At 42.0% G+C, this 15,112-nt stretch overlaps 1 protein-coding gene across 1 annotated transcript in view; it reads left to right on the top strand.

The window, feature by feature from the left end:
* The first annotated feature begins 428 nt into the window (after window positions 1-428).
* GAN (gigaxonin) overlaps window positions 429-15,112 on the top strand; it is a 33,031-nt gene continuing 18,347 nt past the window's right edge. The window contains exon 1 of the mRNA XM_081015849.1: window positions 429-3,117. Within this exon, the coding sequence (XP_080871975.1) occupies window positions 2,942-3,117 (176 nt within the window). The 5' untranslated portion in view covers window positions 429-2,941. The remainder of the gene's footprint in view (window positions 3,118-15,112) is intronic.

The raw sequence follows: 15,112 nt of genomic DNA, 5'->3' as shown, positions 1-15,112 counted from the left end.
CAACACACAGCCTCAGAATCAAGGACAGACGTGGGGAAATCTCAGGTCTAGGTGGGGGAATCTGTAGGCCTCTCTATCTGGCCTTTGGGACTCACTCAATGTCATACACACTCCCCAGTTACACCCCTCACCAGCCTTGGGTGTTTTTGGTTAGCTGCAAAATGTCCTCTATCTTTGATAATGGCTCTTGCTTGCTTGGATGGAAGACGGGGGAGTGAGTGTGAGTGTGTAGAAACCAGTCTTCCTTACAAAGCTAAATTTACATTAATTATTCTACTCATTTTTGTCACTAGCCTCACAAAGGTTTTGTGACCCCCATAAAAGTTTTCCAGAATGAAATGTGGGCCTTGGGCTAAAATATAGTCCCCACCCTGATACAGGATGAGCCTTAGGATTTATTTAATTGTTCTTTTTATTTAAAATATTTTTAGGCTGGTTTTCTGGGCAAATGCCTTTCCAAAGCAGCTTATAAGCAAAATAAAAGATAAAAACGGTACAAAAAGTAAAACTTTAAATCACTCCACATCAATTTCTAGGTGCATTATGGTGATAGCTGCCAGAACTAGCACTAAGAACCTGCAAATTGTTGCAGCACTAAGAACTCTGCATTGTTGCCCATGTGGCAAGGTACAAAGCCTGTGAGTTACAGCATTCCCAGGGTAGCAAATGCTTCCTGGACTTCCAATGCACCCATGCAGGCCATTGGCTTTAGAAATGTAATAAAAGACTTCCTTTTCTGACTTCACCTGGGCAACAACAATATCCCCTGGCTTTTGATGTTTGGGAATGAGCCTGAGGGTGAGGATTGCATCCCTCCTCCTTTATGTGTACAACTTTCAGTATGGGCCTACATGTCCAAATGCAAACACAGGTTTTATTTACATATGTACCACCCTTTCATAAAACATCAGGGCGGTGTACAGAATTGTAAAAACATTTTTAAAACCAATAAAAGCAGCACAAAACAATCATTAAAAAGACTGGCTACTCAAGAAAGTTTAATCTGCTGCATAGGCCTGTCCACATAATAAAAAATCTTAAGAGATGTCTGCCAAATGTCTCTTTGAAGCATGTTCCACAACATGGGATCAGCAATAATAAATTCCCAACTTCTGGTTGGGGCCAGTGTAATAATTGGGTTGTATTCAACCACGTCCCAGGCAGAATGCACCCACTGAAAAGAATAAACTTGTTAATTCATTTCAATGAGTCTACTGTGAAATTACTTGGGCTGCATTCAGACAGCACTTTATTCCATTTTTCCAACATTTACTTACCTGACGATTTCTGCATTTTATCTTATCTTATCTTTCACATGATGCTAAAGTCACATTTGGAAATCTAGTGGGATCTAATGGAACTAGCACTCATTTCTATGTTAAAAAAATCTGTTTGCAGCCCCGTTAACCTGGGACATAGTAGGAGTTTTGTGTGGCAATGTTCACCACCATTCATGTGATGAAATGGAGTGGTTTATGCCACACAATACAGATTTTTATAACTTTAGCATGAAAAATTATTGTCTTACATGACAAGATAAATCATGCATACAAAACATGGATCCAACTCTGAAATAAAGTTGAGCAAATGGATGAAGGCGCTGAAGACACCAGGCACCATTTAATCCAGGTCTGATGTTTACAACAGCATTCTTCCAAAGAATACATGCATAGTCTCAGCATATAACAACACACTCCTATGCACAATTAGAAGTACATCCTATTAAGTTCACTGGGGAATACTTACAAGTAAATATGCATAGGTTTGTGCTGCAAATCTCTGAACATTATTTGTTGCTTAATGCTGTGAGCATGTTGAGAGTGTATCTTCCACTCACTCCACACATCAGGAGTTTGGGCATGGCTGGCTAATCTTACACCCCTTAGAGATTCTGAATATTAAGCAGTATAGAAACACCTACAATAAATAAATAATAGCCTATGGCTCCCCAAATGTTGCTGGGCTCCCATCAATCTCACAAACACGGCCTCAGGGGCAATTGTATTTGTAATTTATATATTTATAATTCATTTGGTTTTTCAAATTACAGTTTTACGATCACATATCCAACATACAACAGAAAGGCAAGATTCCATAGAATCTCCTGGACTTCCCTCCTCCCCTTTGCGGGTCCTATTGTTAATCATTTCCTCCTGCATCTTTTACAATAACCCAAATCTTCATTTATATTATATCCAAAATCCACCATCAAACTACAAGTGTCTAACCCTACTCACAATTTTAACTGTTTACAGTAGTTTTTAAGCTAAATTAGTCAATTGGGCAATTGTAATTCAGGAACGTTCGGAGGGCCATAGGTTATGGCGCGCGCCCCCATAACCTAAATGAGCAAGCTCAGCGCAAGGCAGATGGAGAGCCGCCTTGGTGCCTCTGAGTATAAGCAGAGCGCCCGCCCTGCTTTGCGCGCGTGCCAGTAAAGAGGATAAAGCGTATGATGTTGTTGTTGCTGCTGCTGTCATCCCGCGTGGTGTTCATGACATATGCCGTCCGTTTCGTCCAGCCTGGAGGGGATAATCGCGGCTGCCCAGTTCCTTCCCCTCCATCCCACCGGAGGCGGCGGCTCCTCCTCTCCGGCAGGCGGAGCCGGGATGGGCCGGCGCGAGGATATGATGTCAAGGCCGGAGCCGGGGCTGGGATGTATGGTGGGGGACCGGCTCGGATGCGAGGAGCCGGAGAGCGGCTGAGGCGAGAGAGAAGACGTGAGGCGCGGAGGCAGCTTCGGCCTGCTGGGCGCGTGAGGAGGAGGAAGAGGAGGAGGAGCGGAGAAAGGCCGCCTTGGCCTGGCGGAGTCAGGCCCCTGAGGAGAGAAGGAAAAGGCGCGAAGGGAGAAGAGGAGGCGGCGGCGGCGGCATCGGCGACCACCACCACCCCTTAACTCCTGCTGCTAAGAATTGGGCTCTGTCCGGTTGGGGACGCCGCGATGTCGAGCGGGGCGGCGGGCAGCGCCGTGTCGGACCCCCAGCACCCGGCCCGGCTCCTGAGGGCGCTGAGCTCCTTCCGCGAGGAGGGCCGCTTCTGCGACGCCCATCTGGTGCTGGAGGGCGAGGAGATCCCCGTGCAGACCAACATCCTGGCGGCCGCCAGCCCTTACATCAGGTGAGGCACGGCCTCGTCGTTGGATCTTACTTAACCCCACGAGCATGTGCAGAGGGCACCAGGCGGGTGTGTTTGGAGGGGAGAGCATTTCCTGGCTGCACATGCGCAACACACGCGTATTATTGTTGTCGTTATTACCACCATCTCCGAATTAGCTGGCAAGCTCGGCTCGAGGCAGTGCGGTGTAGCGGTTAGAGCGGCCGCCTAAAATTGGGGGCGGGGGGGGGCGGCACCCGGGTCCAGATCCAGATCCCCATTTGGCCGCGAAGCACCGCGGGTGACATTGGAGCAGTCAGCCGAAGCTACCTCACAAGGTGGTGAGGATAAATTTTGGGAGAGGTTAACTATGTAGGCCGCAGTGAGCTCCTTGGAGGAAAGGTTAGGATGTAAACACAATAAATATGAAAGTCTGCTCAGTAAGGAACTTGAGCCCTAGGAGTCCGTGGTCCTGCTCTCTGTCAGCAACCGGGAGTGGTGAGATGTCTCTGGGAACCTGACAGGTAGCACCTGTTATTTAAAAAACACGGTTTGTTTTAAGAATCAAACAGTTGGTTTGTTGGACCAGGACTTCCAATTGTAGCTTAAGGCAATACTTGCTAAGGACAGCAGGAGAGCCTTGCTGGATGAAACCAGCATATCAAGCACAGCATTTCCAACCGTAACAACCAGAGGCTTCTGGAAACGTGACCTGCAAGTCCTGATCTTTCTAGCAGGATTCATCATGGTTTCTTAAAATGTGTTGCTGCTTGTGAGCTTCGCAGAGGCATGTAGCTTCTTGACCACCGTTGACAACAGCTTTCAGTTAGTTGCCTTGGAAATTCAAAAGTAGGTGATGATAGTGATGGCCATCTCTAATATTTTTTGTGTGTGTGTATGCCGAGAACATACTTTTTATGAAAAAATGGAGGTCTCATTTAGATATGATTGGTATACAGTGGTACCTCAGGTTAAGAACTTAATTCATTCCGGAGGTCCGTTCTTAACCTGAAACTGTTCTTAACCTGAGGTACCACTTTAGCCGCCACGCGATTTCTGTTCTCATCCTGAAGCAAAGTTCTTAACCTGGGGTAATATTTCTGGGTTAGTGGTGTCTGTAACCTGAAGCATCTGTAACCTGAAGCGTCTGTAACCCGAGGTACCACTGATGAATTATTCTCTATACTGATGAATTGCAACCTCCACAAACACATCTTCAGGATTGAAGAACTAAGACTCCCAAGATGGCTTGAACCCCATCACTCCTTATTAAATGCTGTGTGCCATGGCTGAGCCCAATATCTTTTGACAGAACATAGACTTATTCTTGAAACTGTGTTGCCAGCTTTTAAAAAAACAAAACAAAACAAAAACTGCTACTGTTTATGACAGACAGAAAGTGTTTCCTGGCTTGTTTTCCCTTAAGCATGCATTTAAAAGGTGGAATATTTTTTTTAACTCTCTTAACCACTCTGGATAGTTAATACTCCTTACAGATATGCAGACCATATTTAGTAATCTTGGGATGTACACTTAGTTAATCCTTTACAAGTCCCCACAATACTGGAGTTCCATTAGAGAGAACCTTTATTTGATATATGAATGCTGCAGCTGCATGCCAGAGAATTAATGAAAACGGGGCGTGGGTTGTTACCTCCTTCCATTGTAAAACATAGGAAGCTGCCTTAGACAGACCATAGGTTTATGTGGCTCAATACTGTCTACATTGACTGGCAGCAACTCCATTGGGTTTCAAGCTGAAGATGCTCTTCCATTGAGTCACAGTGCTTTGCAAAAGAACTAAAGTGAGACCTGCAGTTCCTAAATTTTCTCTCTCATCCAGACACTGACCAGGCCCAGACCTGCTTAGTTTCAGCAAACATACTGCTCAGTCTCCCTCCATACTATGCCCAGGGACCATGGTTTATGGGAAAGTAGATAAGAGTATATGAATGATTAAAACAGCAAAAGGAGCTGTCTGTAACAGGAACAAGACTATTAACTAGCCACCACATTATGGATTCAGATCTTTCTCGTTATTAGCTTTCATGGGTTTTCTCATTTCTTGTTGACCCAGTTGGTTAGCTAACAACCTAGCTGCTCACTCCCTTTTCTCTTTTTCTCTCTCCAGCCCTGCCCTGGCCTGCTGTTTTCCTCTCATCCACACATTTCCTCAACAATAGAAAGAGAATAAATTAAAAAGTGCAGACAAAGTCCTGACTTTTAATAAAACACCAAATAGGTCCATACACAGACACACAGAGTTGTATAGCTCAGCGCTGTCATTTTGACCCCATCTTGTATTGCATGCCCTTTAAAAATTTCTGAGCTACTTTAAAGCACATTAATCTCATTGTGCTGTAAACAGGAGAAAGCATGTAGCTGTACTTTATGATTCAGAAAGAGGCAGAAGCCTAGACTTGGACCAATTCCACAGGTGTGTAGCTTCTGGGGGTGAGTGCTTGCCATAGTCAGGAGGTTATTGCCAAATTCACGCTCCCAAGCCACTTATGCTTCCTTTCGCTAGAAAGGAATACAGGAAGTATCATTTCTTTGTTTAGCAACATTACTTATTGACATCACTGTCATCAATCCCTGTTTGATGTGATAAACAGATTCTTGCAAAAATCAAAAGTGGCAGTTTTCATGGTGAGGGGTGGTTTTGAAATTATTGGTTAGCAGCTAACTGAAAGGCAGCCACCTGGGGGATTCATGCTTTGTGTGCTAAAAAGTTATTTCATGTACCGGTATATAGAACTGACATTATTAAGACTGACAATAAATAGTAGAGGTGGGAGTTTCACAATTTGTTACATATATCTTGCAAATGCACTACTTATGCATAAGGCTAAAGTTGCTGTCTTTATAATGTTAACTATGTACTTCCTGTGCTTCATTATAAATATATGCTTTAAATATGCTTTAAATAAAACAACACACACCTGTCTAAAAGCTGACTGGACATTTTAACTTTAAAATGATATCCTTCATTATAATATGCAACTTGGTGTTTACACAATACCGTGACACCCTTAGAGAGAGAGAGTGTGGTGCTTTGTTATTTCCTTCTTGTGATGAACTAATAAATAAGCTCATCCTCTTCAGCTGCCTGACCCAGCAGGAAAGGCCTGTCCGCAACATTTTCAGCATTAGATTGTTCTCTGCTCTCCCTACTTTGATAAGTAGTTTCAGATCAAATGCATGCTGAATATTTAATCATCACTCTTTGCATAATTTGCATTGAAGCCACTTTGCCTCTTTTTGAAGTATTATGACAAATAAGCTTTGTTAAATATTGGTATTTTGACAACTGACATTTCACCACATAGTTTATGGTTCTGGCAGCTTATAGGGCAGTTACTATCCTCCTTTATTGGTTTAAGTGTAGAAAAAGAAGAAGCTTGCTTTAAAATTATTTAGATTTGTTGCCAACACATTTGATGTCATGTTATGCTGATTGCCAATGAATATGCAGCCTACATACTGAGGCCATGTGCACATTACCGATAATTCTGCCTCTAGTGCATTCCCACTGCCAGTGTTTAAAGCTGTGTACATATGACATCAGTCACAATCCTTATCTGTTTTGTAGATTCTTGAGAAATACTCCTGTTTGGTGCATTTCCACTCAAACCAGCTGTTAAACAGAGGTGTGTACATTTGAGACAGCCATTGTGCATGCACAGATGACAGCTTCATGAATAGGAGGTTGGGGTGTGTGTTGCAGGCATGGAGAAATAAATGGGTAACACGCACTAGGTGAAGACATCCCTGCCCCCTCTCTGGTGTGTACAGCAGCATGTCAGTGAGACTTGAAATTAAGCAGGAGGAAACAACCTTGCTGCGTTTTAAATGCTCTAAAATGCACTAGTATGCAACTAGTATTAAACAGTATTTGGGTGTCTTCTAAAGCCTCAGTTGCTAATCCTTAACCACTGTGGTAGCATGTAGTTTGAGTTCACTGGAGAAATCAAAAACATTATGCCTAGCATAGGCAGTCTTTTAATTGACAGTATTTTAGCATCAGATAGAAATAATCCGATCATGAATTATAACAATATATAAAAACATGTCTCTATACAGTGGTACCTCGGGTTACAAATGCTTCGGGTTACAAATACTTCGGGTTACAAAGTCCGCTGATCCAGAAGTAGTACCTTGGGTTGAGCACTTGGCCCCATGATGAGCACAGAAATTGCGCATCAGCGGTGCGGCGGCAACGGGAAGCCCCATTAGCAAAAGCGTGCCTTGGGTTAAGAACAGTTTCGGGTTAAGAACAGACTCCAGAACGCATTAAGTTCGTAACCAGAAGTACCACTGTAATCTGTATTGGTCCAGAAAACATGAACAACTGGCTCAGAAACATGAAAAGTTAGTTTACCTAGTGGGACTTGTTCAGCTTTAGCCTTAGTGAGCTAAAGTATTGATGCCTAGTAAAATAAAGAGTTCTGTAGTTTTTTTTATTGGCACAACACACACAATAGTTTTAGGGACAATAATAGGAACAACAAATAAAATATTTGTAGATGGTTGTAAGCATTGGTATCCACATTTGTTCCAGAGAATTTGAGAAGGATGAGTTAAGATCTTTTTCATTGAATCAGTTATTATGGGTGCAGGAGTGTGCAAGTGTTTTTTAATGCATAGAGTTTGTTTTTTTAAATTTGGAATGGTATCTGGAAAGGGAACAAAAGTGCATATTTTTAGTCAAACTGCATGTTAGATGATGCTAGGTGTACATTTTTAAGTGTTTTTATCACTGCCTGTAGTTTTAAGAAAAGGAGCTGTTGGGGAACCTAATCAGGAATGCAAAGAAGAGCTTTCAACCCTGTTCCCCTCAGTGCCACACCTTTACAAAACCATTCACCTCTGCTACTTCTCCTGAAGGTGCTTTCTGCTGCCTGTAGTAGTGGGGCTGGGCTGGGATTTTCAGATGGAAATGGTGTGAGAGGAAAGGATTAACCCCTTATCATGGGCTGCAGTCCCAGCCCAGATCTAGGACCTGTGTAGCTACTTTTTCTAAAAATAGGTGCTTACCATAACATGTAATTTGACCTGTTGTAAAAATGGAAAGTAGCTAAACTAAAGCAAATTTCATTGAACAGTAAATAGTATTTTGGCCTAGCAGAGGACCTGTTCCTTAATTGTTTGTGGCTAACAGAAATACAGCATATGATTTATTTATTTTAAGTTTCACTTTACTGTACATCATTTATATTTACAATGTCCTTTAAAGGCTTAATACATCTTGAGTGCACTCAGGAACAGACTCCTTTGGAAGCTTGTAGTCTCTCCTTCCCTGGAGGTTTTTAAGCAGAGGTTGGATTGCCATCTGTCATGGATGTGTTAGTTGAGGTTCCTGCATTGCAGGGGGTTGGACTAGATGACCCTCAAGGTCCATTCCAGCTCTACAGTTCTATGATTCTATCTGCAAAGGACCCAGGCTAGGAGAAAACCTCTGCATTTTCAAGTTAGTTCAGAGTTTTGTTTTCCCATTTCATAAATAAGATTTCTGAATAGATTATAAAAATTAGTGTTTTATAGATGTTACTAAATTATAAGGAAGGGGTTTATTTAGATGGTTATTGTATTCTGGTACAGCTGGTTTAATAAATATAACTGCATAATTTAGAGAGTATTTTTGCAGTGAAATCCATTATGCATATTTGAAACCAAAACCAGGGTTTCCTATTAATGCATCAGGATTCTGTGTAAGGAAACTCTTCCTCCTGAAGATATGTTTTACAATAGGGCATTTTGCTAAAGTATATGTAATGTGCCCCTAGACATAATGGGGAAATGGAAATGCTGATGGATGAAAAATGAATGTCAGCCCACATGTCTAATTAAGAAAGGGAGAGGCTAGAACCAGACAAAAAGCCTGTTGCCTGAAGCAAGGGGACAAGAATGAGAATTAAAATTGCCTGAGAACAAATCCCAGCTGCACAGTTGCTAGAAATCATAAGGACTTGCCAGAGATATGTCTGTACTTATGATACTGTAATGGCTAGGTTTGCAAAGATGCTGGTAAAAGATGCAGAACAACAGTTTTCAAATTCAGCTGGGAAGAATTGACTGCTTTTAATGAAAGGGCTGGTGCCATGCTGCTTTTATTGTAATTATTTGTATGTTTTAAACAGATTTTATATATGTATATAGTTTTAATTCTATTAACGTTTAACTGTTTCAGTGATTGGTTTTCTATGTTCATGGCAATTCTTGTTGTTATTTGTAAGATGCCTTGAGTCCCGTCAGGGAAAAGGCTGGTTATAAATAAATTATTAATAATAATAATAACAGCAGTAATAAGACATTATCATTTTTAATTGAAGCACTTGTTTATACTGTTAGGCATCCTGGGCAACACCCCTGAATTTACTCCAACCTTGGATTTGTTTACATTTAAATTTTTGATTCAGAAACGGAAGTGAGTCAAAAGAGAATCAAGAACAACTGGCAATGACTTTTTTTAAAAGAACACCTTCTCTTCATCCCAAGATCCGTGAACTTTGGAATGTGTGTTTGTTACTGTTTTTGAAAAAAACAAAGGGAAAGGTTGATGTAGCTCGCAGTTTTGTAGAGAAGTATGTGTACCTGTGAATGACTTGGAATAGTCAGCAAAATGATGTATGGATTACCGTATTTTTCGCCCTATAGGACGCACTTTTTCCCCTCCAAAAATGAAGGGGAAATGTGTGTGCGTCCTATGGGGCGAATGCAGGCTTTCGCTGAAGCCTGGAGAACAAGAGGGGTCAGTGCGCACCGACCCCTCTCGCTCTCCAGGTTTCGCGGACCTCTCCGCAAGCAGCGGGAGCGCTCCCGCTGCTTGCGGAGAGTTGCCTGCATGCCGAAGCCTGCGTGCGCTGAGATCAGCGCGTCCAGGCTTTGCGGACCTCTCTGCAAGCAGTGGGAGCCAGCGCTGGGCTCCCACGGCTTGCAGAGAGCTGCCTGTTTGGGGGCTGGGGTCGGGGGAAGCTCGGGCCTCCCCCGCCCCAGCCCCGTGCCTGGGGGGGGGGGAATAATTTTTTTCCCTTTATTTCCCCCCCAAAAAACTAGGTGCGCCTTATGGGACGGTGCGTCCTATAGGGCGAAAAATACGGTAGTCACCTGTGGATTAATGCTGGATCTAGATTGAGTAAGCAACCATTAAGGGATTTTTTTTATGGCTATAACAGCCTCCCTTTGTATCCAAGATAATATGACCATATCATCCAACCCAAAATAACAATCCTGGTTCATATGTTGCAGTAAGAAAGAATTTGACTTACCATGACTATGCTAATGTGTTGGCTCCCGGAGAGGAGCTCACACCAGCATTGTTCCTCCCTGGAGTCTGACTCTAGGTCAGCACAAGACAACAGCTAAGCGCAAAGTTTGGCTTTAGTGTGCTGTCCAAAGTTGTGGGTTTTCTCTCCTGCTTAACCATAGAACAAATCTTGGCTACAGATGATGGTTAAGAAGGAGAGTTCATCACCATGATCCTGGGTTCAGACAATACTTGGGCTTAGTTGTTGTGTTATGCTGGCCTAAAAAGCCCAGGGAGGGGTAAGACAAATGTGATCTCCTTTTCCAGAATGAGCATGTTTGTACTACTCCATGGTTTGGCTTAGTGTGAAGGTACAAACACAGCCAGTGAGTAAGTCCCAGGTTCTAGTTTCATCTCTACCACAAATTCACTCTCCCATGACCTCTGCTCCCTATCTTCAATATGAGAATACAGTGGTACCTCGGGTTACATACGCTTCAGGTTACATACGCTTCAGGTTACAGATTCCGCTAACCCAGAAATAGTACTTAACCCGAGGTACCACTGTAATAATGCTAGCCTACCTTTTGTTGTGTAGTGGTAATAGGGCTGGCCTGCCCATGAGGCAGACTGAAGCAATTGCATTGGGCAGCAGAATCCTGTGGGGTGGTGTCCCTCCCGCCTCTGCTAGGGTTGTGCAGCGGCAGTGGTGGCTTCCAATGAGATCTCACAAGAGTTCCATGATTCTTGCCAGAAGCCGCAGCTGTGTGACACCAGTAAGCAAGTCTTCGGCGGAGTGGGGGGCATCTTTCCCTTTTTTCTCAGGCGGCAAAACAGAATGGGCCACCCTGGGTGGTAAAAATTACAAGAAACTAATGTGTGTAGAGTGCTTTGAACATTCAAATGTGCTATACAGATGCTAATTATTAGTACAGTGGTACCTCGGGTTAAGTACTTAATTTGTTCTGGAGGTCTTTTCTTAACCTGAAACTGTTCTTAACCTGAAGCACCACTTTAGCTAATGGGGCCTCCCGCTGCCGCTGCGCCGCCAACACGCGATTTCTGTTCTCATCCTGAAGCAAAGTTCTTAACCCGAGGTACTATTTCTGGGTTAGCAGAGTCTGTAAGCTGAAGTGTATGTAACCCGAGGTACTACTGTATTGCCATACATCCTAAAGGGGCAGGTATGAGTTTAGTGGTTGGCAAGTAGAATACAATTCAAGCTATTTTTATCCTGTGTAAACTATTCAGATAGCCAAGATATAATAAGAATCATTCTCTTTCATTTTATAAGACATCTAGCCATATATTAAATCAGTGCTTCAAGTATTCTGAGAAAATGGAAATATGTTTGATATGACTTGGATACACTGAGTGTGCCAGTGAGTTGGCATATTAGCATACCCATAGAGAGCCTTGTCTGAGGGGTGGGTGGGTGACTTTCAGTTTTTTTCTTTTCTTTTTACTTGGCCTATTTCTGTTAGGTGTGGGTCTGTAGAGCAGAGTAACATGGGTTCCCACTGATTTATCGTGAGACTGTTTGGATTACAATTCTAAATTCTAAATATAGTTTTAATATTTCTACATCTTAATGTAATGTTTTTGTCCTGTTGTTAGCCCAAAAGGCGCAAATGATTCTTGAGTAATTGTGCTGTAAACTTGTTATTTATGATGTACAAATGTCTTCCTAGAAGACTTCGTTAAAAACTACTAACATAAAAGAACCATAAATAGATCTAAAGTTGTTGCTATCTGCTGTGGCTGAAAGAGGGTGTGGGCCTGCCTATTCTGTCTCAGACTTCTTTCTTCTTTCTACTTGGCATTGTCTGATTTTTATAGCATTTTGATTGGTTTTTATTGAAGCTTGTGAGAAGACAGATGACTAAAGCTCCTTAGTCATTGCATAAATTTGGTGGTGTGCATCACTTGGCTCCTAATTTTAATGACTGAGTGAGATTTAAATTCAGTTCTGGAGATTATGTAAGAACATAACTGGGTGAGTAATAATGGTAGTCGTGCTGTTACTTTGAGTGTTTTTGGCTAATGGAAGTGTTAGGCAACATGGGTTAGCACATTCCCTTCTGCCTTTATATGTGGAATTACCATTTCTGTTACATCTTGGCATACTAGGTTGTATTTTGGTTTTTTAATGTGATTTGTAGGCTGTTGCAGTTTAAACTCCCAAATATCATGTTTACTTTAAAAAAACTTAATAGATCAGAGGTTTTGTGTAGCGGTTTGTTTAATGAACACAGACCCTTTTTATTTGAGCTAGTTATACAAATTTGCATTAATATCTGAAAGATAAACATATCTCCCCATATTTATCCTTTAAAAGTTGGTGTGATAGCTAAGAACATTTGTTCAGGATTACTTTTGAACATAAACTTTTGTTCCTTGCTGGTCAGTGGCAGCCATTTCAGAAAGAAACCATGAAAGAGGGGGAGATTGGACAAATAACGGATTAGAAATGTTCCCACAAGAAATAATGGAAATTGTCAGCTCGTTATGTGAACACTCGCCTAATGAATGATTTCCTGGGAATTTCATTGTGTTCAGAAAGGGAGACCTGCATGTAATATATACAGTTTCAGTTGTGAAAAATGTCCAGGGTGGACCCTGAAATTACAGCATACAAATTGAAGGTATGTCAACTTAGGAAGGTGGTAGCTGATCTCTCTTGTTTTATCCTGCCCTGCTAGAAAAGCAGGTCTTGTTTTTGTTGTACATTTAATTGTGCAGAATTCCTAGTCCCATTTTCTTATGACATTGAAAGTGCATTAGCTGCACTGAATGTACCCCTTGGCCTTGATTGAAATTCTCTGTTGCTCTTATCCTAATTTGCTATAACCATATTTTCATGCTGTGAACACAACAGGTTTTCCAAGTTCATGCCTTTAGTGTCTGCAATATGCAGGGGGCTCCATGGCAAAGGATTCTGGGGTTAGATGAATGTTGCAGGGTGGACATTCATTGATACATTGTATTGATACATTGTCCAGGCCTACCCACCACCCACTCTTCCACCATGCAGCCCAAAGCCTCCCAACAAAAACATGGCAAGCCAATGGCTTACACCACCTAACAGACTTCTACAGAAATGACAAACCCATACCAGCACAAGAAATACAAGATAAACTAGGGGACACCCAAATACCCTGGTTGAACCAACACCAACTACACACCTCCTTAAATAGCCCAGCAATCAAAGCAGCAGACACTAGACCTCTCACCACCTTTGAAAAACTCCTCCTGACAGCCGAGGGGCACAGCAAGTGGATGGTGTCCACAATGTACAAAATACTACTCCAAGATTCTACAAAGCTCCCCAACACAATCAAAGACCAATGGGAGCATCCTATAAGTTATGAAATAAACCCTATCCAAACTGTGGTCTAAACTACCCTTTTAAGTCCATCTCATCCAAAAGAAGGGAACTCAGTTTGAAACTAATTTATAAATAGTACCTAATATCTGGGAAGCTGGCACTGATACATGCAGGAACTTCAGCTATATGCTGGAGAGATTGTACCACCACAGGAACATGCCTCCACATGTGTTGGGAATGCCTCCAAATTCAACCCTTTGGAACATCAGTCTTTCAAGAAACCTGTAAAATAACAAAGCAGGTACTAGAAGCAACTCCAGAACTGCCCTTTTAAACATTTTCCAAGACAACAATGCACACTCAGATGACAAAGAGCTCATAAGCCACTTACTCTCAGCAGCTAGGAGTGTCATAACTAGACACTGGAGGGACCTGTTAGGAGTAAACATGGACCACTGGTACCAAATTGTATGGGAAACAACCCTACTAGGAAAGCTAACCAACAAATTGAAGCTAACCAGGGGACAAACAAAAGAGGATGCCTTCACCCTGGTATGTTGTTGTTGTTGTTGTTTAGTCGTTTAGTAAGTATTGGAGCCTCAGTTTCAGGATCTGTCCTTCCAGTGAGCACTCAGGACTGATTTCCTTAAGAATGGATAGGTTTGATCTTCTTTCAGTCCATGGGACTCTCAAGAGTCTCCTCCAGCACCATAATTCAAAAGCATCAATTCTTCGGTAATCAGCCTTCTCACCCTGGTATAGCTCAAACAAACAAAACCCACTGCAATTGACTAAATGCAACCAACTAAGCTGTGGATTCTCCAGTCTCTCGCACCGCCTTCAAAGAAACAAACAGACAAATGAAGGACCTATCTTCACAATGCTGACACAAAAACTGCACGTATACTAAGCAAAAGAATGAACGTTTATCCCCTCCTTTTTTCTCCCCCCTCCGATTATTTCCCCCCACAACCTCACAATGTGTATGACAGCAGTGTCTCACACTAACTGTAACTGACCTGTAGAAAGGACTCTGTGAATTGAAAACGGAAACATTGCATGTACCCTTGTTAACTATGGAAATCCTTTAATACAAACATTTTTTTTAAAGGCTATGTTGCTAAACTCTGCTACTAGTCCAGGCAGTGCCAGCTCTTAGTTTTGCAACATTGTAATTGAGATATTGAGACATGGCCAGCTATGTCATCATTAGCTTGCCTTTGGCCTATTAAATGCTACAAATTGCAAACTTTATAATACAGTACCTTGTTTGACTTCACAAATTCTGAAAGATTAAAAAGCTGACTTTTCACCAGTTGAAAACCAATTTTTTTTATTCCTTATTTTAAGAATTTGTAAGCTGTTTAGTATAAACTATCTAAGCAATGAACAAGAGTATACAAAAATACATAAAATATAATCAATAATGAAGCAGAATGACAAAA

The sequence above is a fragment of the Podarcis pityusensis genome (assembly GCF_964106645.2).
Source record: "Podarcis pityusensis genome assembly, chromosome: 8".
Lineage (NCBI taxonomy): Eukaryota > Metazoa > Chordata > Lepidosauria > Squamata > Lacertidae > Podarcis > Podarcis pityusensis.
The sequence above is the reverse complement of the archived record's forward strand: the minus strand, read 5'-3'. Positions and strand labels throughout refer to the sequence as shown.